This window comes from Ambystoma mexicanum, chromosome 7p (genome assembly GCF_040938575.1).
Source record: "Ambystoma mexicanum isolate Mex_15411 chromosome 7p, UKY_AmexF1_1, whole genome shotgun sequence".
NCBI lineage: Eukaryota > Metazoa > Chordata > Amphibia > Caudata > Ambystomatidae > Ambystoma > Ambystoma mexicanum.
In genome coordinates, this window is record NC_090939.1 from 232716230 (window position 1) to 232740586 (window position 24357).

Below are 24357 nucleotides of genomic sequence, written 5' to 3' on the forward strand. Positions count from 1 at the left end.
TGAAGACAAATGTGCCTGTTGTATAAACTGTGACAAGGAAAAGCCATTTATGAACTCTAATGATGTTGCTCAAGGAAAATCGTGTCTTGGAAACCTTGAGCTATGGTTGTGATGTAAAAACAGAAGAAGGAAAAGGAACGATAACATTGCCAACTGTGAACAAAGGTGTATAAAGAGAAGGAAAGGTCACTGTGGAGAAAGGTGCCTTTGAAACTAGAAGTAAAGAAAAACCTTTGGCTAAGGAGAGAGAGGAAGTCCTCTTGGAAACTTGCAGATTCTTTTGAAACTGGAGGTTAAATGCAAGGAACCTAGGGAAGGAGGTTCTCCCTAGAACTGTGACATTTTGTCCATGAGAAAAAAAACATTTTGTTGGATTTTGAACTTGAAGACCAGTAAATTTACCCTTTGCACCATAGAGTTTATTTTGTTAAAGTGTGGGGCTTTCTGACTTTGACATCCAAACCCGCATCTCTGCGGCCTCTAAGAAATCGGCCAACATTTTCAAAATCTGCAAGGAGCTGGCCAATCCTACTGCAGTCTCCACTTCTCCTGTTCCCTCCAGGTCCCTTTACACGGCTCTGGCATCTCATTTCACCACTAAAACTCTGGACATCCTGTCCACTCTCTCCTCTTCCTCTTTCTCCTCTTCTCCTCCCTCTACCACTCCAGGCCCCTCTCCGGCCGTATCTCCTCTTCCTTTCTCCTCCTTCTCCCAGTTCACTCCCGACAATGTTTCTAGACAAGTCAGATCTATGAAAGTCTTGTCAAAGCAGGTGCTCCCCTGCTTGTCCAGAACCATTAAGGACCACATTGCCACTCTTGCTCCAGCCTTGGCCGATTTCTGCAATTGCTCTTTTGCGACTGGAACTCTCCCCCCCCCGCACCCCTAAGCACTCCCTTGTGCACCTCCTCCTTAAGAAGCTCTCTGCCGATCCTTCCTCTCCATCAAATTACTGCCCGACTCCATCATTCCTTTCCTGGTCAAAATCCTGGAAAAGCTGGCCATCTCCCAGCTTAATCTACATACTGAATCTGTTTGTTTTCTCCATGACCACCAGTCTGGTTTCAGAGCAGCCAGAAGCACGGAAACTGCTCTCGTGAACACCCGTGAAGACTATCCTTTGCTTTCGACACAGTGAACCACACCATCCTGCTCAATCATCTGTGACAACCTGGGTATCACTGGTCAGGCCCTAGCCTAGGTGACCTCCTTTCTCTCCGATCAACCTTCCCAGGACCAAATTGGGACCTTCCTCTCTTCTATCTCTCTCTCTACATGTGGTGTTCCCTAGGGATCTAACCTCTTTCCCTGTTTTAACCACTATCTGGCACCTCTGGCCCACTGCATATCTCCCTTCTGTTCTAAATTTCAGTGTTAAGTGGATGACAATTAGCTCTCCTTCAGGCTCCCCTCAGCCTCCTCTGCTCCTTCTGTCATACCTGACTGTCTTCAATTCAGGAATGTTGTGCTTCCAACAATCTCTGCCTTAATGTCAGTAAGACTGAGATCCTCCTCATTGGGACACATGCTACCACCATCCCTCTCTCACTCTAGCAGCCCACCCTGGGCCCTCTACCTGCATCTTCCTGTGAGGCTAAGAACCTTGGCGTCATCTTCGACTCCACCCTCTCCTTCTCTCTTCACATCTCTGACGTCTCTAAGAAGTCACACTATCAGCTGCACCTCCTCAGAGGTATTCCTTTTCTAGCTTTCCTCCAGAAGCTCACTGTCTCCAGAGCCCTGGTTCTCTATAGGCTGGACTACTGCAACAACCTCTTTCTAAATCTGCCTGCCTCTACTCTTCCCCTTCCACAACTAATCCAGAAAAGGACTGCAAGACTTGTCCTTGGCCTCAAGCACAGAGATCTTATCTCTGCAGCCCTGAAATCTCTCCACTGGCTGCCTGTGACTGCAAGGATCAAGTTCAAGACCCTCTGCATCGTCCACAAGGCTTTCTGGGGATGGGGACCACACTACTTCCAACTTTTTCTTCCTAAGCATCTTCCTTCTCAAGCTTTCCGCCCATCCACCTCCAACTCTCTGAGGGTCAGATGCTTCTCCAGGCCGAGAGTTGGGGGTAGATCTCAAACTTGAACAGGACCACCTAAGGTTCCGGAAGCAACGTAAGACCTTTCTTTTCGCTTCCGCTTTCTCTCTCCCTCTACCTAGCTGATGCTCCTGTCTGCTGTGCAAACTGGTTACCTGGCCACCCATTGAACTTACAAGACCGGTCTCTTGCACAACCAGTTGCCCTTGCACTGCTTACGGGCCTCCCAACCACTTAGGGACAGTATCTGCAACTCTACAGTCCCCTGACTCCCTGCACTTACGAGCCACTTCCCTGGCAGCACTTACGCGTTACGTTGCACTCTCCCATCAGCCCCCTCCCCCGCACTTGAACAATCTGAATGACACAAGGCCTAGTTAGAGCATTGTTTTTGTCCTCCTTTTGGCTTCCCTTCCTTGTCTTGTCACGCCTAGAAACATTTGCGTACAGGCATGTTATAAATTACTTATATCATATCATAACACTTTTTCCGGCTGCCACATCTGGGGAGGAGGATGGGTACCATTAACAAATGTTGAGTTTGAGTACATCTTTCCATACAGCTCCATATACAATCATGTTCCCATGGCTAAGTACAAACTGCTGTTGCTCACTGTAGGAAATGACCGGTTGGCACCACATTACTTAATCTTGTCAGTGTATTTGAAAACAAAACATTTAATTGCAATCGAATATTAGCATGTACCACACAATAGCTGAGGAAAATCACAGAAGGTACTGTAAATAAACCCCTCTCTACATCTTGAAGCCCCTCTTTGGCGGAGTCATGAGCTGCGAATCGCGGAGACCATGCTCTATTGACCAGATTGTGTCGCTAAAAAGTGTTGAATCTATTTAGGAAATAGCAGATAGATAAACTTTAACAGTACTATTTTTCTCTACTTTACAGAATAATTTCAAACTTCTAAAGAAGCATGAATGGCAATATTTGCAACTAAAATGTATTTTGAAAATGGCTACATCTCACACAAATATCACATATCGAGCTCCATACATGCAAAGTTACTTTATAGATGGCGAGAACCCAAAGCTATAGTCTAGGCTTGTTGTGCATCCCTGATTGGTGAGGCATACAATGCACTGTCAAGTCGCTTTTAAACAAGAAATTGGAGAAAGGGGTAAATTGCCCTTGTCCATATAAGAAAGTGGCAAGCCTACTCTCATTATTGTGAAGGTCTACGTGAAACATGTTTAACATTTACTCTATTGAAACTTCACAACATTGGCATTGGTGAACAGTGAAACTCAGTAGGATTAAAGTTGATATCTCTGATAGATGCTGACGATACAATGGAAATAATGCGAACATCTAACATATTGTATGTTCCTGCCCAAATTTGACAAATACTGGTTTGATACATTTGCAGATCTCAGCAACATAATGGTTAACGCACTGAAAATCACCCTGAATTGGTCACGCTGTATGACTTTACAAATATAGTCAACCTGGCCATTCATTGGCAGAGATGGCTGGCGACTGCTATTATGGTTGCTAAATTATGCTTTTTTTACACCTGGGGAAAAAAACGTAAATACCAACTACAGCAAAATGGTTAAGGGAATAAACTAAAATTGCTGCATATAATCGTTGAATTTCTTGACTAGTGGATGTAGAGTCTGCTGTTTTCGTGAATCTGGTCACATTTTTTAACTTGAACACTTCTCCCTCCATCCCTCAACACTCTCAACAAACATCTGGTCTTGAAATGTGTTAGCCACACCTGTACAGGCCTCCGAGGTTCTGTACGGTTATGTTGATTCACTTTTCTTGTTATTGATGAATGACTAGACTTTTATCATCAGACAAATGTACTTGGTTATGTTTGTCTTAGACTTTAAAGGGGAATCCTTTTAAATCAAATAATGTTGGAATACAAATATTTTACTTTCATTATGGGGTCAGCTGGCATATGAGGGAACTTTGCATTCCTTACATTAATCCTGCAGGGCGTCAGAATGGTGTGTAATATTTCCTTCTTCTTTAATTCATTTTTTCTTTCGAGTGGTTATTCTATTATTGAGACCCTTTCTTGCAAAGATGCACGCTATTTCCAGATGTTGGAAAGTATATCTTATATATTGAAACAATAATCTTGCAAATAAGAGTTTATTTTACTTTTTATGTTGGGAGATTACTATTTTGTCATGATGTACTTACCAGTCACTCTATTCACATAAATACATTGATCAGGGTTCATATTTGTTTTGTTACATTATTGAAGATTTTGACAAAGATGGAAAAAAATAAAGGCCAAAGGGGAGGGACTCATTGGCACCCTTCGAAAGGGGACACCCTCAAATGATGGAAAGACTTTGTTTTCATAAACCTTTGGATCATTACTTTGGGCCCATCCTGTCCTGAGAGACTTTGTATTGCTTTCTGCTTTCAGCCAACCATTCAAATGTTATTTTCCACCATTCTGTACACTATATCCCATGTAAAATACTTAATAAACCTAATCTTTGGTCTGGCTGGTCTGTTGGTCTCCGTCACGTACGTGGCAGAGTATTTGTCACTGCTGCAATCCCTTTTTGTCAACACCAAGGCCAACAATATGATTGACACCAAGTACAGTACATGTGGCCCTCTTGTGTCTTCTGGTAAACACTTGTCTAAGTCCTTTATGTATGTCAAGCATCTCAAACTTGCCCAGAGCTGTTATGATCCAATGTGCTATGCCTAAATTGAGAGATTGGTATGCCCAGTGATCTCTGGTTGGAGAAAAGATTTAGATGCATCTCTTTCTTATGCCTAAATACATTTTAACTCTCTTTTAAAAGCATGATGTTTTTCTTTCTTTTTTGCAGCTGTCCTCCTTCAGAATGTTTCAAAAACGGACAAGCAGCTAAATAAAAAGCTTTCCCTTCTAAAGGAACATGCTTTTTTAGAGTAAGTGTTTAAGTTGATTGCATTTTCTTCACTGTGTCCATGTATAGTTGTAAGTTGGATATATTTAAAATTGTCTTGTATAGTTTTCCTTTGGCAACATCTTCACAAGGAGTCTGTCTTTTCTGAGTTTTGATCATGGAAAACCTGGATGTTCTATGACGTTGGCAGAACTCTCAAGTTCCATAGTTACCCTAAAATTATAAAACAAATCCAATTGAAATACCATGCATTAAAATAAACAATAAAAATCAGCTAAGTACAAATCATGCTTTGTAAGTGTCACAGCACTCTAGGTGCCTCCAGGAACTAAACTCATTCAAACATTCTGAAAATAAAATGTAAACCAAGGGATTTCAAAGAAAGAATGAGCCCCTAATCTTCGTCCATAGGACTTGCAAGAAAATAATACTGTGTACCCCATTAGCCACAGACATTTCTGCCTCTACTGTGTAAGAGAAATGTTGCAAACAGTAATTATTTAGCGTCAGCTCTTTGGCCTCGAATAATTCCAAAACTGAGCTGCTTATTCTTGGCACACAACAAAAGCTGAAAAAACTCGACTCACAATATACAAGCTTCATAATTGCTGGTAATGTAATTGAAGTCTCTGAATCTGCGAAAACATTGGACGTTTTTTGATGCTCATTTATCTTTTAAGAAACCTGTTTCTTATCTTAAATCCTCCTGCTCTTACTATGTTCACCTTGTTGTGGCAGATTTGCCCTTATCTTTCTGAGGCAAATAGATCATTCATTACTGCTGCCATTGTCGATACGAAATAAGACTATTGCAACATCTTGTTAGTTGGTACATCTCAAGCAAACATAAGAAAGTTTCAGGTTACACAAAATGGAGCAGTGCGGGCTGTCTGTGGTTTGAAGCGTCAATCCCAGATTTCTGAGGTCTGGAGTAAATTGCACTAGCTCCTGGTTGGTCAAACAATTACGTTTAAAGGCTTGGTTATGGTTTTCAAGTGTCTGGAAGGTGAGGCTCCTACTTATCTTTCTTCCAGAGTCAATAAGACTCCATTTAGACTAATTCTATGCTCCAACAATAATATTAGACTTCACCAATCGCAAGTTCTTCTTAAAAGATTTTGGTGGCACACGTTTTTATGCTTGGCACAAGCTTTGTGGAATGATCTTCCTCCAGACCTTAGAGATTGTTCATTTACTGCTAAATTTAAGAAACACCTACAGACCTTTCTGTTTGACAAGAGATATAGGCTAAACTTCACACTGTTTTCTTCTGTTTTATTTCCTGCTGACTCTTTGTTTATTGTTTGTCTGTCTTGTGAGCAAACCTGAGGCTGTAGGGCGAGTGGCGCAATATAAAAATTAAATAGATAGAAAGATAATCCCCTTTGTCTCAAAGAGATCTGCTTTAATCCCTTCATGTTCCTACAACACTTCTCCTAATACATGGAGATATTTGATTTGTCGAGGACTTACTTTAATGCTGTGGTGTTTGAGTTTGTTTGTGTTCCTGCTACCTTTGCAGGTTCAGTTTATAACTTGGCTTTTAAGTCTAATTTTATGAGTACGTACACAAGGTAGAGGAAACTCTTAGGGGAGGACGATTGGTCATGGATCGAAGCTGCACTGGTAAAGACAAAGTCGCCAGGGTCATCACATTCTCTTTTGGAATATGTCCTTGAAAGTAATATTGTGAAACAGTAGAGGCCACACAATTTTCAGGCACCCATGTGAGGATTTCCCAGTTTTGTCAAATATTTTATTTGTTTGCTCTACAGGAAGTATAGCTATTAGAGCAACCCAAGATGGATGGATATTGCATGTTTTTAAATAAAGCTAAACGCTCAGTTTGTTGGCGTCCCTACAGTGGTCTTTTAATAGGAGTTAGCATTCCTTTCTTTACCATGATTGAAAAATGGGAGTCTGAATCGCCAGATTTTTGCCAGTGACTCTCCTGGCCATTGGAGGCAGTGGAATCGTCGGTACATTTGCTTATCAATATTTATTGGAATGTAAAGCTCACAAACTTAAAGGACTTTTTTTTTTAATGATCTTAACTCTTTACTAAATGACTGGTATAGCTCCTGTGATTCGGGCAAGTTCTAATAATGGGTGCTCTAAATTGTACTTTTCCAGATTGAGTGCAGAGAATGTATTCTCAAAACACACAACAAAGGGCACAGAGGTACTAAAGAATGGGGTCTATTATGGGCAGAAGCTATGCAATATTGGTCATTTTATAAATAAAAATGGAAATATATTGCAGGAGATATTCTAAGAAAAACCACCTGGACAAGGGAGTTGAGCAAGTCTATGTTGGATTATGTTTTCACATGTCTTTGCATGTCTTTGCATTAGAAAGTATCAATTGATCATCTGGAAGTGAGACTATCTCAGAGCTGGGTAAATTTTCAGAGTCTTGGTGGGCATGTTACATTATCAAATTGTTCAAAAAGGGAGATTTAAGGGAAGCTGAAAATTATCGTACTGTTGATCTACTAGATTTGTCATAAACAATATTTTCAGGAATCTTTCTACAAGATCTGTCTAGCTAGCATGCTTCAATCATTAAAACCTTCAAAGTACCAAACTGGGTTTTGTAAACATTGCAGGATCACGCTTGCAAGGATAACACATTTAATCTGTACTGAAGTAAGGATGGGGCACATGACTCTGCTCCTGTGTGGAATATTCTGTACCTGAACCGCTGACAGGTCCTCCAGACTGGCGCTAAGCAGGCACCTTATATACTGTTTGACTTGGTCACTGGATACTGGCATAGATCGTCCAAAACTGTCCTCTTCTTCCTTACAAGGGATGCTGCAGTCTTGGTTTCCATTTAGGACAAAACTACTTACCATACTTCTGCCTAGGCAAGAATGCATTGTAGCTCCTGTTTATCATAATTTGCTATATTATAAAAATGTATATATAAACACACATTCCCGCCATACTCTCCACACTTCACTCAATATACTAATATTTTATCTGGTCCAGTATCCAGTATACATGAGCCCCAACCTGCTTGTCACGACCCATACCCCCACTGGCAAGCCCACTTGCCAGGTAAGGTCAGGGTTCGGGGCTCCATTAAGGCCTTGCATCCACTCCCAAGACTCTCTTGGAGTCAGTCCTGGCGCCTCTGGCGCCAGGCTCATATTCATTATGAAGAACATGTTTAAAGGGGGACTACTTTTGATTAAGCCTGCAGTCAACATGGAGGCATTCGCATTGCTTGGTTCCTAAGAAGTAAGCTATGCGGTATAGTGTTTTGGGTGTGGTGGCCTGGGACTACTTTACCTGGACTACTTTGTTGGGAGGCTATTTAAACCACACCCAAGCAACAGAGCACGCTTCGCGTTACTTTTCAGACTGCAATGTGACGCTCACCGTGTCCTGTGATACCTGCAAACTTTAGAGCAACCAACCTGCAGAGGAGACAAAAGGAACACCTTTAATAGAATCTTACCTGCGATCTGCATCCCGTCATCCGCTCTCCATTGAACAGCTTCTTCTGGGCACCGCACACCTACCAGAACGAAGCGAACTGAAAAGGAAAAGGAGAAAGATAGCATTAGAAAAGGCATACTCCGGCATTGCTTAAGCCACGAATATTGTATGGAGTTTACCTGGCTTTTCACCTCACGGCCGACATCGCTCCGGAGTTCCACACCCGCTGGAGAAGGACCGCGACCTGTAAGGAAGAGAGGAAAAACAGGTTAGCAAAGGCAAGACCAAGCAGTGCAGCGCCTAGCGCATTACTTACCGCATTACAGCGCACATCTAGCGCCATCATTTATCGGCGGTGCTCAAACCATCCAGTATGCCACGCCAAATCAAGGGAGAAAGAAAGGACATTATTAATCACAAAAGAAAGGCAGGCAAGGACAATCAGCGCTATACAAAAAACGGCTGCAATAAGACCTACCTTAAAGACACTTGAACGGGTACGCAGGATGCATTCACCGTGCTTTGAGATTTTAAAACTACATAGAATAACAGAATAACATTTACAAGTGTATTCAACTAATGGTTATTTGCACCTTATATTTAAATACTAACTATCTTGATTTGGTGCCTGGACACACCTGTGTGTGAATATCTTTGCATGAAAAAAGCGTTCTCAGTGCTATAGTGCATTGATACGTTTTGCCTAATTGTAAAGTGCTTGGGGGTGGAGGAAGGCGCAAGCCAAGGGGCTAGCTCCTCCCCAACATTCCCCCCTTTCGTTACTTCTACAATAACAAACTCATCTCCACCCGACATATCTTCAATCCCAGAAATATTCGTTTGACTTTCGCTGTTTATTGTATGGTGAGGTGTTTTAGATCCCCCAATTGATACCATCATCTTTGCAATTAGGGACACAACATCAGAGACTCAATTGGCACATGCAGAAGAGAACCAAGAAGAACATGATCACAGGCACCAGTAGTTTTACTGCTGCCACCAGCCATGACTGGACTCAATCAAAGGCAAGCGATAGCCAGTCTGTGTTCTGAACTCCACCTTCTTTCTTCATTTGAACACCTAGATTGTGCAACGCCTTGATGATGTGGGATAGTGACCCATTCTCAGCATCCTCCGGGGGCATAAAAGTGCAGCAGCTGCTTGTACCTCAGGAGCCAAAAAAGATGAAAAAAAAAAAGTCTCTGCTGAGCTAAAGGACCGATGCTCGCCAGGTATTCCTCTGAGCAGTGCGGAACAGTCTTTTGAGACAGTTTGATCTCTTCTTCCTTCCCTGTCGTTAAAATCGTACTTTTTATGGCAGCATACCAAAGTCCTGTGTAATCTGCAAGCTTCTTTCTGCTTCTTTAGGTGCTAGAGTGGCTGTTGGCACCTCGACAGGCATTTCTTCTCCCTTCAGGTGTTCTTCCAGGATTACTAGTAGCACTGAGTGCAGGGTGGCAAGTGAACGCTTGCCCCTCCCATGAGAGTGGGAGGTGCAAGTAGGCTTGTCGGCCACAAACCCAGTAGTAATCCATCACTGCTGCCATACCTTTAGTCATAGCAGGGATCACAAGAATGCGGTTGCGCTGTGTGTTTGCGCCACCAGGAACTGTTCCTTCATTGAGTCTATGGCTCTATGTATGCGCACTGGCTTCTTCGTTGTTGCAATCTATGTCAGCCTTGTGATGTATTGGGACCATATTTGCACACTCATAGTCTCTATTTGGGATATTGCTTCTACGCTGTACTCGATCAGTCCATCTGCCGGGCACATCACTGTGGTGCCCTGCCATTTGTCGTTGCCATTTGAGTAACCTCCCAAGGAAAAATATGGTACTTGTAGACATTGGCAGTATTTTGTGTTGCCATTGCATAACCCCGGGTCTAGATCAATGCTCCTCAACTGCACGCGGTGTGCCTGGAATGTGCCCTTTATCCCCTAGTGCAAGATGTACCAGGCATTGTGCCTCTGTAATTGGGACTGGATGTGGAACTAAAACCTTGGGAGCCCTGATGCGCATATCAGAGTACCAGCTATTGGAGGATTCTGAGTACTCAATATCAGAATTGAGTCAAAGCCCACCCCCTTATATAAATCATACATCATTCTTACTTCCTGTTTAATTCGTCTAAGAAAACTAGTAGGGGTGGCCGGCAACAAGTGAGACATTTTGTATTTCCTTTTTCTTAGACATATTCACTTTAGCATTTTTTCCAACTGTCCATCCCCCTTTATATGGCCACCCCATATAACAAACATACCCATATCCACTCCAACAACCACGACAGTGTCATACAAAACAATATCATACTTTATATAATACATAGTCCTAGGACAAATTACTTTTGTCTTAATCCTATCCCTACATGACAGAGAGGTCAGTTAGCAATCTTTGCTTATTCCTGGAGAGGAGAAACAAAGTTATCAAGAAAGGGAGGGGGAGGGAGGGAGGGAGGGAGGAGGGAGGGAGGGAGGGAGGGAGGGAGGGAGGGAGGGAGGGAGGGAGGGAGGGAGGGAGGGAGGGAGAGGGAGGGAGGAGAGGGAGGGAGGGAGGGAGGGAGGGAGGGAGGGAGAGGGAGAGGAGAGAGAGAGGAGAGAAGAGAGAGAGAGAGAGAGAGAGAGAGAGAGAGAGAGAGAGAGAGAGAGAGAGAGAGAGAGAGAGAGAGAGAGAGAGAGAGAGAGAGAGAGAGAGAGAGAGAGAGAGAGAGAGAGAGAGAGAGAGAGAGAGAGAGAGAGGAGAGAGAGAGAGAGAGAGAGAGAGAGAGAGAGAGAGAGAGAGAGAGAGAGAGAGAGAGAGAGAGAGAGAGAGAGAGAGAGAGAGAGAGAGAGAGAGAGAGAGAGAGAGAGAGAGAGAGAGAGAAGAGAGAGAGAAAAAAGAATGAAACAGGCGTGTGCCACTGCACACCACCCTGGCATGGATCCTTTTTAGAAAAAAGAAATTCTTCTTTAGCTATGTTCTCACTTTGTTGATTGAGCTTTGCCTTGTCTCAGGTGCTTTTCGGACATCCGAGAGATGCCAATATCTAACTCCTTCATGCGGATGGCGAGAGGAGTACAGAACACCACCTCATATGGACCTTTAAACCTGGGGACGATCAGTTCCCCAGGTAATAATAGTCCAGTTGTAATATGGGCAGTGCTGTGTATGGAACTGTGTTCTCACTTTCTACAGGGGTGATCACTATTTCTCACTATCACTATTTCCCCCCTTTACCGTGCCCCACTACAGCCCCTGTGTGTCTTGGTCCTGGTCCCCAGGTCAATTATTTATGACCCATCAACATATAATATGTCTCCTTCCGTCAATCAGAGTGGAAAAATAAATAAAACTCCTGTATATAATCCGAAGTTGCTAAAACAGCGGCCGTGCAAATAGCTTCTTTTAAGTCCTCAAATTGTCTAGTCATTTCTTAAGTTCATTCCGAGTCCTCTGTCCTTCCCTGAGACTTTGTAACAGTGGCCTTGTGTTGACTGCGTAGTCTAGGATCCATGCCCTACAATAATTACATAAGCCCAAAAAACTGCTGCATTTTCTTCACAGTACTGGGCCTAGGGGTGGCGAGTATTGCCATCACCCTATCTGGTCATATTTATTTCCCCACTGCAAAAATGAGTTGTCCCGACTGGGTCATCACTGCCATCAGGGGGCACTGTACCTCCCTATACTGCATCATGATATCACAGGAGATGCAGATTCCCAAAATAATCTCCCAATTTTGCTCACTGTCCTCAAATAACTCCTCATCAGTCATTTTCTTCAATTGTACTGTTGGTTCTACACATAGGACTGTGTGCCACTCGCACCCGTCCTGGTCTGTCCCAATCAGGACTACTCTTTTGTCTGATACTACTAGTCCTTATAAATCTAATGACAATACTGTCCCTGCCTCTATCTCGGGTGGCACCATGGGTTGGAAATTACAATCTGTAGGCACAAGTATATCTAGGACCACAGGAACCCCATGGACTACTGACTCCCTAGCTATTGCATTGATTATTACCATTGCTCGAGTTACAAACATCCCTGGAGTGGAACACACTACCCCTTGGTCTGTGAATGATCTAGTTAGATTTAGTTTACTGAGCAGATCCTTACCCAACAAGTTCACAGGGGGACTCTCTGAATATAACAAGGGGGCTCGTACTACCTCCCCTCCCACTTTTATATCCAGCTCCTCAGTGTATGGAACCGTAGAAATAGCCCCACAGAATCCCTGCATGTAAAGAGTTTTACCTGATAATGGAAAGTTCCCCTCCATGATGCGTGATTTAGTTGCACCTGAATCTACCATAAATATAAATTGCCTGTTTCCTATTTCCTCTTCCACCAAGGGCTCCTCTTCAGGGTGTGCGGTTATCAATAGGATTGGACATGCAAGTGCTCTTTGTGGGCTGTACTAATCAGAATATGTATTTGTCCCGGGGACTAGAAAGGGCTGCCTCCCCCCCATTGCAACTCCTTGAAAGCGGGCACCTGTTCCTCCTGCCATCCTGTTAAACTGTGTTCCCTCACCCTGCTGTAGTTGTTGCCCACGTTGCCCTTGCCTGTCAATCCCATAAGGGAACTGATTTTGACCCCCTCACCCAAATAGCTTTTTTTCCCATTCCTTGAGGCCTTTGGCATCCCTGCCCTGGAGGTGATGGCCCATAATTAAATCTCATCCCAGGACTGTTCCTGTACTCCCTCAAGAAATGCCCCCATTTCCTGCCGTACCAGCACTGTGATGTTCCCATTCCTCCTCCCCGGGGCCCTATCCTCCCAAAGCCTCCTGCACTTGCTCCTCAAAATCCTCCTCTTCCCCTTGGGGATCCTTCATATACTGCCACTGTGGGTTGGGGTACTGTTCCCCCCTCCCACCCCATTGTTCCTGTCCTCCTTCACCCCATAGTGCTGCAATTGTAGCATTCCCGATTTGTTGAGTGTCCCCTGTCCTTTCCCCCTGAGCCGGTGCCGTCACTGGGGCTTGGACGACAATCTTATTCAGTTTCTTTTCCACTAGTTTTGCCTCGTCCGTTTGCTGCTTCTGGGCTGTCTCCCTGTCCCGCTCCTTGATTCTCTTACAATTGTGGACTATTATACTTTGTATCTCTGCCCAAGCCAATTCCAGTATGAAGGAACTCTTCACCATCCTAAAAGAAATAGATTCCCCCATCCCAGTGTTAGACAACTGCGTCAAAGATAAACTATGGTGCACTAACATTCAGCAAGCCTTGCCAATAAAGTTACTACTCTCCAATCTAAAATTGCAAAGAAAAAAGCATCACTAGTCGAGATATTACACCCAACTCCCCCACTACCGTTCCTAAAAACACCATTGACAACTCTCGCTTCAAGTTCTCCAAAGTGTCTATTATTGAGACAGAAAAAATTATACTGTCACTCAAACCTTCAAACTGTCAGGGAGACCAATGCCCAGCCCAACTGATAAAGGATGCAGCTACAGACCTGGCCCCCTTCATTTCTAAACTCATAAACGCCTCATTCGCTACGGGGTCTATACCAGTGAATCTAAAAGAATCCTGGGTACTCCACCTGCTTAAAAAACAGACTTTAGACCCAGCCATACCTACCAATTACCGCCCAATCACCACAGTGCCATTTCTCTTACAAATTTTAGATAAAATGGCGTGCTCTCAAATACAAAAACATCTAGAAACTAACCACCTGCTAGGAGTTCGGCAGTCTGGTTTCCGGCGCCAGCACGGGACCGAAACAGCCCTAATTGATTTTAAGGCACAGATTGACAAGGTTAGGGATCAAGGGAAACCTGCCTTACTCCTCCTCTTGGACCTATCGGCTGCATTCGACCTTGTTGACCACAAGGTCCTATGTAGCCATCTGGACACGGCTGCACACTTTTCCGAAGAAGCCATAGTTTGGATTCAATTCTTTCTCAATAACAGGACCATGAGAGTCTTTTCCACCACAGCAGCGGCAGACTCTATCCCCATAACATGTGGAGTGCCTCAGGGTTCTTGTGTTTCTCCCACCCTTTACAACATCTTCACAAAGCCCCTTTTTGATGATCTGGACCTTCTTGGTATCCCCTACACTAACTATGCAGATGATACTCAGATTCTTCTACCACTTTCTAGTGATTATGATAAGGATTTGGCCTTGGTGAACAGGGTGTATCTCATAATCCAGGCATGGATGGCCACTCATGCACTATGCCTGAATGATAAGACTGAAATCATCATCTTGGGCACATACCCTATCCTCAAAAAACTGGGTCCCAACTACTCCTCTTTTAACATCGACAATAATCAAATCACCACCGCTCATGAGGTAAAAACTTTGGGCTTTTACCTGGATTCTACCCTCTTTCAACAAGCAGGTCAACGCGATGGCCTCCGCCACTGCATATACCTGAAAATTGATCAGAGCAGCCAAAACATTCCTATCCAACAGCAGTTGCATTACACTCGCTAGAGGGCTTGTTCTATCGAAGTTGGACTATTCCAACTCTCTCTACATAGGGGCCAATAAGGGCACCATCAACAGAATCCAAATCCTGCAGAATAATGCTCTTAGAGCAGCGCTAGGTATACCTAGGAGAGCACACATTACAGAATTCAGAAAAGACATTAACTGGCTCTCAACCCAGAAGAAAATCCAGCTAAAAGTGGCTTCATTTGTTTATAAATGCCTAAAGAACGCTGCACCATGATACCCATCCAAAAGAATCACCAGAATAAGTCCAACAAGAATTACAAGGTCCGTCAACTCCAACGGTATTTCAATACCTAGATTTAAACTGTCTAGAGTCGGAGGCTTCCAGGTCAAAGCAGCCCAACTATGGAACTCGCTACTATCTAGTTTACGGTCTGACCAACCATACCCTACCTTCCGACAAAACCTTATACGCTGGATTAAAAAGGGGGACAAATAAACTGTCTGCATTTTACCCCTGTCTAACTCTGCCTGACCTCCCACCGCCTAACCAACCTGTATTTTTGTACATACTTGCCCTCAGTATTTGTCATACTGAGCAGATACTGTAATTGTTGTAAATTTTGTGCTTGCTATTTGTATTTTATTTTATTTTATTTTATTTATAAAGCGCATAAAACCAGGCCCAGGGGCAACCGGGCGCATACTCTTAAACATGTTACAAAAAGCTGTAGTTACAGTGAGTTACAAAAATATACAGCATATATACATGTGCCGAAGGGTACCATTAACAGCGTATAATACAGGGACAGAGCAGAGAGAAAATGTATATACAGTCCTGTACCCCACATGGAGTCTGGACTGTGTCAGGGTCTCATGAGTCTTGGGAGAGCAGCCATGTTTTAGCATTGTTCTTGAAGGAGTGGAATGATGGATCAATTCTGATAGGTGTGGGCAAGGTGTTCCAGAGTTTGGAGGCCAGGACGGGGAAGCTCACCCCACCAGCTTTTTGGAGTTTGCATCTAGGCACGATGAGGCTGTGAGTTTGGGCTGCTCTGGTAGGTCGAGTGGAGGTGTGGCGTGAGAAGCGAGCAGACAGGTAAGGTGGGGCGTTGTTGCTCAGACATTTGTGAGTCAAAGCTAGGGTTTTCAGGGCAATTCTTTGTTTTACCGGGAGCCAGCGTAAGTCCGATCTGACTGAGGAGATATGAGAGCGTCTCGGGATGTTTAAGGCTGCCCTTAAGGCATTATTTTGTACAGTTTGCAATTTATTAAGGTTAGACTGACTGGTCCCTAGGTAGAGAGCACTACAGTAGTCGATTTTGGCCATAACAAGAGTTCTGGCGAGTGTGATACAGTTGGTGGAGTTTAGGAAGGGTCTACAGGTAGTGATAAGTTTGCAGGTATAGGCCGAAGCTGACCTAACTGCATTTATTTGTCTGTTCAGAGAAAGCGAGGAGTCAAGATAGACCCCTAGCGTCTTAGTATCTTTGGAGACTTTAATGTCATTGCCGTCAATAATGAAGGACTTGTAGGGTTGGTCTAGTTTGTTGAGCCGATGATTTGATCCTAAAAGTAAGAGCTCAGTCTTATCATTGTTAAGGCAAAGTTCGTGCTGTGCCATCCAGGCCTGGATGACCGAGTAAACATCGTTAAGGGCTTTGGTGTCAGCTGTGTAGTCTCCTGTGATAGGGATGAGTATCTGGGTGTCATCCGCGTAGTTGGTGTAGGAGACACCCAGATAGTCAAGCACATCGAAGAGGGGCTTGGTGAATACGTTATACAATGTAGGGGATACACACGAGCCTTGAGGAACGCCACAGTGAATAGGGGAGGGATCCGCTGATGCCAGCGGTGAGAAGGCCCTCATGGATCTATTGCTCAGGAATGAGTGGATCCAGGCATTGGCAGAGTCGGAAAAGTGGGCTGCGGATTTGAGATGCTGGCAGAGTATTTGGTGGTTGACCAGATCAAAAGCTGCAGAGAGATCGAGGAGAAGGAGAACAGCTAGCTTCCCATTGTCCTTTAGTGACTCCATCTGAGTTTTCAAGTCGATCAGAGCTGACTCCGTGCCATGTTTAGGGCGGAACCCTGATTGTCTTAAGCCCAGGAGATTGTTTAGTTTGAGGTAATCCTGAATCTGCAGGTAGGCTGCGTGGTCCAGGATCTTGAGCAGGAATGGGACTGTAGTGATAGGTCTGACGTTAGTTGGGATATTAGGGTCAAGGGAGGGTTTTTTGAGGAGTGGGATAACCCATGCATCCTTTAGGTTGTCGGGGACAATACCCATCTTGAAAGAGGCATTTATGAATGCTGTAATGAACGGGGCTAGCTCACGAGATGCTTCCTTGATAATAGGTGCTGGGCAGGGGTCACCTTGGCAATTGGAAGGTTTTAAATTGTTTATAATGTTTTCTACTTCGAGAGTAGTGAGTGGGGAGAAGGAGAAAGGTTTATGCAGAAAGGTTAAATGTGTATTAAGTGTAGGTGTGGTCGGTGGTTGGTCAAGCTGTAGGGATTTCTGTTTGTCCCTGATTTTGGATTAGAGGGTATCAATTTTACCCAGGAGTGCTGACTGAATATTGGTGCACCAAGTGTTGTCTTTGGAGCAAGTGTCAGGGGGGGCTGCAGGTGTCTCGAGTTCCTTAAGGATATTAAAAAGTTCCTTAGTATTGGACTGGGCTAACATAATGCGGTTATTATAAGAATCTTTTTTTGCCTGGAGTACAGCTTCTTTGTAGTATATACTGTTTTTATATGTACCCAAGCTGTAAGCTGTCATATGCAATACGCCCTGTTACACTTGGGTCTGGTGTGCAATACAAGTAATAAAACAAAACAAACAAACAAACAAACCCTTTGGCTTCAATTCCCACAGTGGCATCTAGTGCCTTCTGGACCTCTTTTGGTAGTCCCCTCTTTACAATAAAATAGAAAAATGGTACTATCTCAACTTTCCACATTTCCTGTAACATAAACCTAACTGGGTCCTCATCATCACCCATTGTGCACTGCATTAAAGAATGTAAGTCGGGAATATCGGGGTACATCCTTAGTAGGGCATCCCATACCCTTGCCTGTACCTCATTAAAGGCTGCTCCATCATGTTCATTATCTGAAAGACTTACCCCAGAGAACCCCACCCTTGCCCATATGTCCCCAGCCTGATCCCCAGCTATGGTGACCAGTAGACTCTTAAAATCTCCCAGTGCAAAGGCTACCCCTGCTGTTTGTTTTTCAAATTCATAGATCCATTTACTAGCTCTGGCTATAAGCTGGGGGAGAGCTTTAATCAAATTATTTTTGTCCATTTGAGGCCATGGCAAATACTGCGTTATCCCTACTCCTTTATGTATAAGAGGCATCTGCATATCTATTTTGTCTTCTGCTCCTTTTTTCTTCTGATCTTGTACTACCACCATTAAAATCTGGTCTATTTCTTGGTCTGCCCCTCCTCACTGCCTCTTGTGGCAGGGATGGGTTTCTCACCACCTTCTCTCCTTGATCTCCTTCTTGCCCTGCCTCTTCATTATTTCTACCACCTTGATATTCCCCTCCATTATCCCTTGCTTGCTCTACTTCTTGTCCCAGGACTGTCCATACCCTCTGCCCATCATCTTTTTCAACACAACATATCTTATTGCCCCTGGGTTAAACCTAAACAAAAATGTTCCTGACTTCCAATCCCCTATTTTATGCCCTGGTACCCTTATTTTATGGAAATACTTCTTCAGGTTCTCGTAACCTGACTAACATTTCCTGCAATGCTCTTAACTCGTTGTCTATGTCTACTTGTGGACCCTCTGGGTACACCAATGCTGTGGGCATATCAGCGCTTGTGGATGGGTTATATGTAGTTGCAAAAGCTCTTGAGCCCCCCTCCCCTAGTTGCTAATCCTGATAATCCTGTTGGCACTCTCTCTACCACTGGCGGCTTATTTACTGGGTTTGGATACACAGCTGCAGTTTTAGGCGTTACAGGGTATATCCCCTTACATTGGATCTCTTTTTCACCTTCCTGATCTTCCATATCTTTGAATAATTGTCAGAGATCTAACATCTCTTTTATTTTTTGGGACTTGTTCGCTTTATATTTTGCTACTACAAAGATGGACATTTCTTCTAGCACGTTTCTGTTATGGGAGCCCTGCTCTGGCCAGGAGCAGGACGCCCCAACCTTCCTTGGTGTCTAATATCTATTGTTTATTTATTCTGTCACAATACAGTGGTAGAACCCTATGCATGTGTTTTATTGGAGTTTCTTCCTCCATAATGTTGCGCCCGTCCCTAATACTTCACTTAGACCCTATTGCATGCTTCAGCTTTATACACAAAGATACAGATCAACCCACTTTTTTCCCCCAACCCCTTTACACTTTTTCCACTTTGATTTCACACACACACTGCGACTCATCCACCTTCCTTCCTTTTTTACCACAAAAGACAGCAAGAGAAAATATACAGAAAATAATTGACTAAAATCAAGACCCATTCCTTATACCGAGCCACTACTGTTTTTCCTTATATCCTTTGTAATACCACCTTGCCAGCATTTTTTTGATATGCTGAGGATCCCATTGCTTTTATTGTCATAAAAAAATAATGCGTGGTACTACCTTCTTAACCTGTTATGGCTAAGGATCCCTTACCTCCCAGTCCTTATAAGCCGGTTCTCCCTTATTTCATTATAAAAAGTAGAAAAACAGAAATAGGCGACAATTTCAATACATAACCCACCTCCCATCCAATCTACTCCTTAACACATCATCAAAAGTCCTATTCGATAATATATCACCAAAAATAGTCCTATTCCATCTATTTCATTGACCTCGTACATCATTCACATCACCATAGTATCATTCACATCACCAAATCATACATACATATTCCCATGTTATCACTTGCAGGAGTATACTCACGTGGGCGTTGTTCACTCGAGTTTTCTTTGTTAAGAAGCTGGCCTGTCTTTCTGGAGCCACGCCCTGCTTCAGTGAGCAGAGAGGATTTCTTTTAAAATGGCTCCTACTAAAGTCGCTCAATAAACATGGGGTTTTTGATTAAGGGGACCGATCACTGTAGATGGGTGTGGTTCTTTTCCTGGTGACTGGCCTAGGGCTTCGCAAAGTAGGGGGGTGAAACTGAGGTCACGTACAGGAGTACCCATTAATTATAGTGGTGTATCCCGAATCACGCTCACACCAGATTAAAGTTCACCCCTCTAGGGAATTAAGGCCAAGAGTCTATTCTTGCAAGGATAGCAAATTTAATGTGTACAGAAGTGAGGATGGGGCAAAGGACTCTGCTCCTGAGCGGAATATTCTGTCCCTCAACCGCTCCCAGGTCCTCCAGACTGGTGCTAAGCAGACACCTTATATACTGTTTGACTTGGTGACTGGATACTGGCATAGCTCATCCAAAACTGTCCTCTTCTTCCTTACAAGGGATGCTGCAGTCTTCCTTCTTGCATGGCCGGGTTTCCATTCAGGACAAAACTACTTAGCATACTGCTGCCTAGGCAAGAATACATTTTAGCTCCTGTTTATCATTATTTGCTATATTATTAACATGTATATATAAACACACCTTCCTGCCATACTCTCCACACTTCACTCAATATACTCCTATTTTATCTGGTCCAGTAATTCTCCTTAAAACCTTGTTTTCCCATACTGTTACATTGTGTACATGAGCCCCAGCCTGCCTGGGTGTTTTGGATGGACTGGCCACAGCTGCTCAGTTACCTCATGCTCTGCCAGAGCTAGAGGACACCAGGCAATGCCTGTAGTCTATTTTTAGCACAGGCTGCATTCACCATGCTTTGAGATTTCAAAACTACATAGAATAACAGAATAACATTGACAAGTGTATTCAACTAATGGTTATTTGCACCTTATATTTAAATACGAACTATTTTCATTTAGTGCCTGGCCATGCCTGTGTGTGATTATTTTTGCATGAAAAAAGCTTCCTCAGTGCTACAGTGCTTTGAGAAGTCTTGCCTAATTGTAAAGCACTTGGGGGTGGGGGGTGCAGGAAGGTGCTAGCCAAGGGGCTAGCTCCTCCTCAACACCCTCCGCCCCGTGACTTCTGATTCTCTTAAGCTCCTCAAAGGTCACACCAGACTTCATGGTTCTCTCCGACTTTTCTTGGGTCTCTGCAAGACCTTTGATATTATGAGAGCAACACTCTTGGCACTAATTGGTGCCCCCCCACTGCCCTCCCCCTCATTCAGGGTGTCTGGGTCCTTTTCAGGCAAGCAATATTCTGACTCTTCTGCCTGGAGTCCTTCCACATCTAGGGTTTTTCTAGAAAGCACCACGTCTTTATGGCTTCATTCTGGTATTCCATTAAGTGGGGGAGGACATGTGCCTACGTCCTCTTCTCAATATAACGCCAGCTCTGGAGGTATACCTTTGTCAAAGTAACTGCTAGTTATGAATTTGTGTACCTTCTTCGAAATGGCAGCCTCAGTGTGCATCCAGGGTGCAGATGAAAGCATGTCTGTTATTCCCCAGTCTTAGCCTCTCACTGAAATGTTACAGCCCCTTTTACAATGCTGGGCCGGTGACTTGTTCTCTAAGCAACCCTGCATTGGTCCTTTCTTTAAGCAGCTTTTTTTGTGTCTTAATCGGTTTGGCCTCTTGGGAAGCTTCATTTGAAACGTTACATCACTATTGTCTCTCTTTTAGCATTAGCTGTGTCTTAATTGGTCCCATGCTGGGACCTGTTGTCTGGGACCCACGGATCAGTCAAAGGCAGATTATTCTCTAGGGAAATACTATGTCTCTGAGGGCGGGGTGACACCACGGAATCCCACTCCAACTACCCTTTGGTAGGCACATCGGGTAGCGGCCGGACCAACAGAGTACCGTGCGGCTTGTCTCTCATATAAAAAGACTGAGCTTTTTTCTTACACTCCATATGTGCTTTCCATTGCATCATTAAGATCTGCACCAGTTTTGTAAGCATAATATTTGCAAATGTGGTGGATAGGTTACACTGTTTTGGCAATGTTCTCCAATGTGTGTGGGTGATGCCCACTGGTACTGTATTAGCCAGTAATATAGTCCTTAGGAGGCCTCTTGTTATGATATTCCTTTGACAGCATTTCCTATTCAATCTTGGGTGGCTTGCTCCCCCATGTCTATTTTATCAACTTAAACTTTGAGTTTGGCAAAAATGGTTCTGCCATCGGAATTAGAAAATATTGATACCTTTGCTAGCTCTCTTCATATCGGTTATTAATCTCATTAAATTTGAGTCTTGTAAACAATTATGATTATTACTATTGTTATTAAAAGTAATAATTCAGATAGCTTGTTTTTATATAGTTCTTTCTGTTGCAATGTTTGCAGTTTTATAGTACTAACAGGGGTTACTATTACTCAATTAATGACATGACCTTCATCGACCTCGGAAGGATGGAAGGCTAAGTTGACACTGCCAAACTGTAACCTGCAGGTAACCCTCAATGAGTTATCTAACGGGCTACTGCTACATATCTTAATACACTTGAAAATATGTATTTCTTTGAAATATTAAGTGGTCACATGCTACCTCAATAGGGTTTTTGCATTTGAATGTTTCCATTATGGAACCTGCATTCCAACGGCTCTATAATCTGCCTTCAGACTCCATTAAGCGCCATCCATGGAAACCAGGCATCTCATTTTTATTTAATCTTCTATCCTTTAATAAAACATTTTGGTGTATGGGATTTCAGCAAGAAAGACCTGCATTTCGAGTGGTCTTGATGCCGACTCCTCCCTTTGAAGCTCATCTTCCTGTCTTCACTCAACTGCTGGCTCAACTCCATGGAAGCACCCAACATGCCACATCTCGACCACTGACTCTTGCAAACTGAATCATTGTCTCAAAAGCCAACTCGCACCACTGGAAGCTATGAACTCGCTGTGTCTGCTTACTCAACCTGTTGGAACGTCAAGCGCTGACACAATGTCCTGGGAGCCCTAGTTGAAAGAGTCTCGATGCCAATTTGCCATTGGGATAGCATGACTACCATCTTGACACCAGCTAGTCTGTTGAAAAGCACCTAGAAGCATGGCTAGATTATGTGAAGTCCTGAAAGGCAAGAACGAAAGGTATTTGCAGTGGCACTGTCTCCCTGGTTCATCATGAAGGGCCATAGTAACTTGTCACCCTCCTTCTCTACTTTTTGAAAGCCATATTCACTAACTTTTTTCTGCTGATATCCTCGAATGAGCGCCCCTGTCTACAAACCCAGAGTACCCCTTTAAAATAAAGTCTGCTTTCTCTGTGTTTTTCCATTACAGGGTTGGGCCAATAGTTTTTTTATTCGTTTTTAGTACTACAGCACTATTGTTTGCATTTCTTGTGAACCAGCTCACCCTCCTCCTGAGCCTGCCCTCGGTTTGCTCTAGCCTAAAAGAGGAAGAAGGTATACCTGTCAAGCTGGGCCTGTTTTACCCTTGATTGGGTTAAACACACGTAGGGGAGTCCCCCAAATGAACCATTCAGCAACTAATTTAATGGCCCAGTTTTAGCTCATACCAGGTCCCAATCCATATGCTGTTTGAATCACCACACAGAATGTAAAATATAATACATAGTGTTTGTCATTTTGTACAAAATAGTAATAATTTATTATGTAGGCCATTGGTCCTACGTTAACAAAATAAAAACCACATAAATACATATATCGATATGGAAGATGTATATATACATCTAATAGCATTTCAGTGATTTAATCATAAAACAAAAGGTGACAGAGTCAATTCTATAATTTGGAGGGAGGCGGGCACAAAACACTGTCTTCCTGGCCCTATCTGGCTAATAAGTCACAGAAATCCTCCAAAACATAGTGTCACCTAATACATATTCTAAAATTGATTATGCATGACAAGAATTGTACATGACTGAAAATACACATCCCAGGTCGACGTCCATGGTGGCGATGTTGGACCACCTAGCATAACTCGTTGGTACAGAGTGATGCAAGGGACGTTTCGGCAGGACATCAATTATACTGCCTTCGTCAGGACCCCAAAGGAGATGGTGCTCTGTAGATGTGATAAATAGTTAACATTACTATCCAAAAATAAAAATAAAAAACATATTGCACGACCAGGGCCTAAAAGAGCGGCTGCTGGGGAAGTAATATATCAAGACGTGAGGCTAAAAGGAAAAACCTCCACCAACACAACACCAAACTACTGTGTATAGACAAAAAACCCTCACACACCAAACCAGTGTGGTGGTATCTACATTGAGAGCAACCTCCACCTAAGGACGGTGAAAGGCAAGAGGGAAATGAAAACAGCCATTGAAATAAAACCCCCAACAAGGTTGTGTGTGGTGAAGTTGTGCCCAAAAACCGGGGTGCCACGTGCCCCAAAGGACCGACCCCAAGGCTAAAAGATCTGCAGTGCCCCAAGACAGTGTATATAAAAAGGGCTAAATGGGCCCTCAACTTACTTTAAGAAAAGAAACGATCCTCCAGAGGTATATTTGCTGCCACAAAAGCGGCGCAAAGAGGAAAGAACCTCCAAGTCTGCAAAAATAGAGACAGAAAAACCATAAAATAATGACACCCTAAT

At 43.5% G+C, this 24357-nt stretch overlaps 1 protein-coding gene across 2 annotated transcripts in view; it reads left to right on the forward strand.

Moving 5' to 3' along the window:
* The window catches only part of SETD4 (SET domain containing 4), a 390795-nt gene that overhangs the window by 232740 nt on the left and 133698 nt on the right, over positions 1 to 24357 (forward strand). For both annotated transcript variants that reach the window (XM_069636124.1, XM_069636125.1), the window contains exon 8: positions 4878 to 4959. In XM_069636124.1, coding sequence (XP_069492225.1) covers positions 4878 to 4959 — 82 coding nt within the window. The remainder of the gene's footprint in view (positions 1 to 4877; positions 4960 to 24357) is intronic.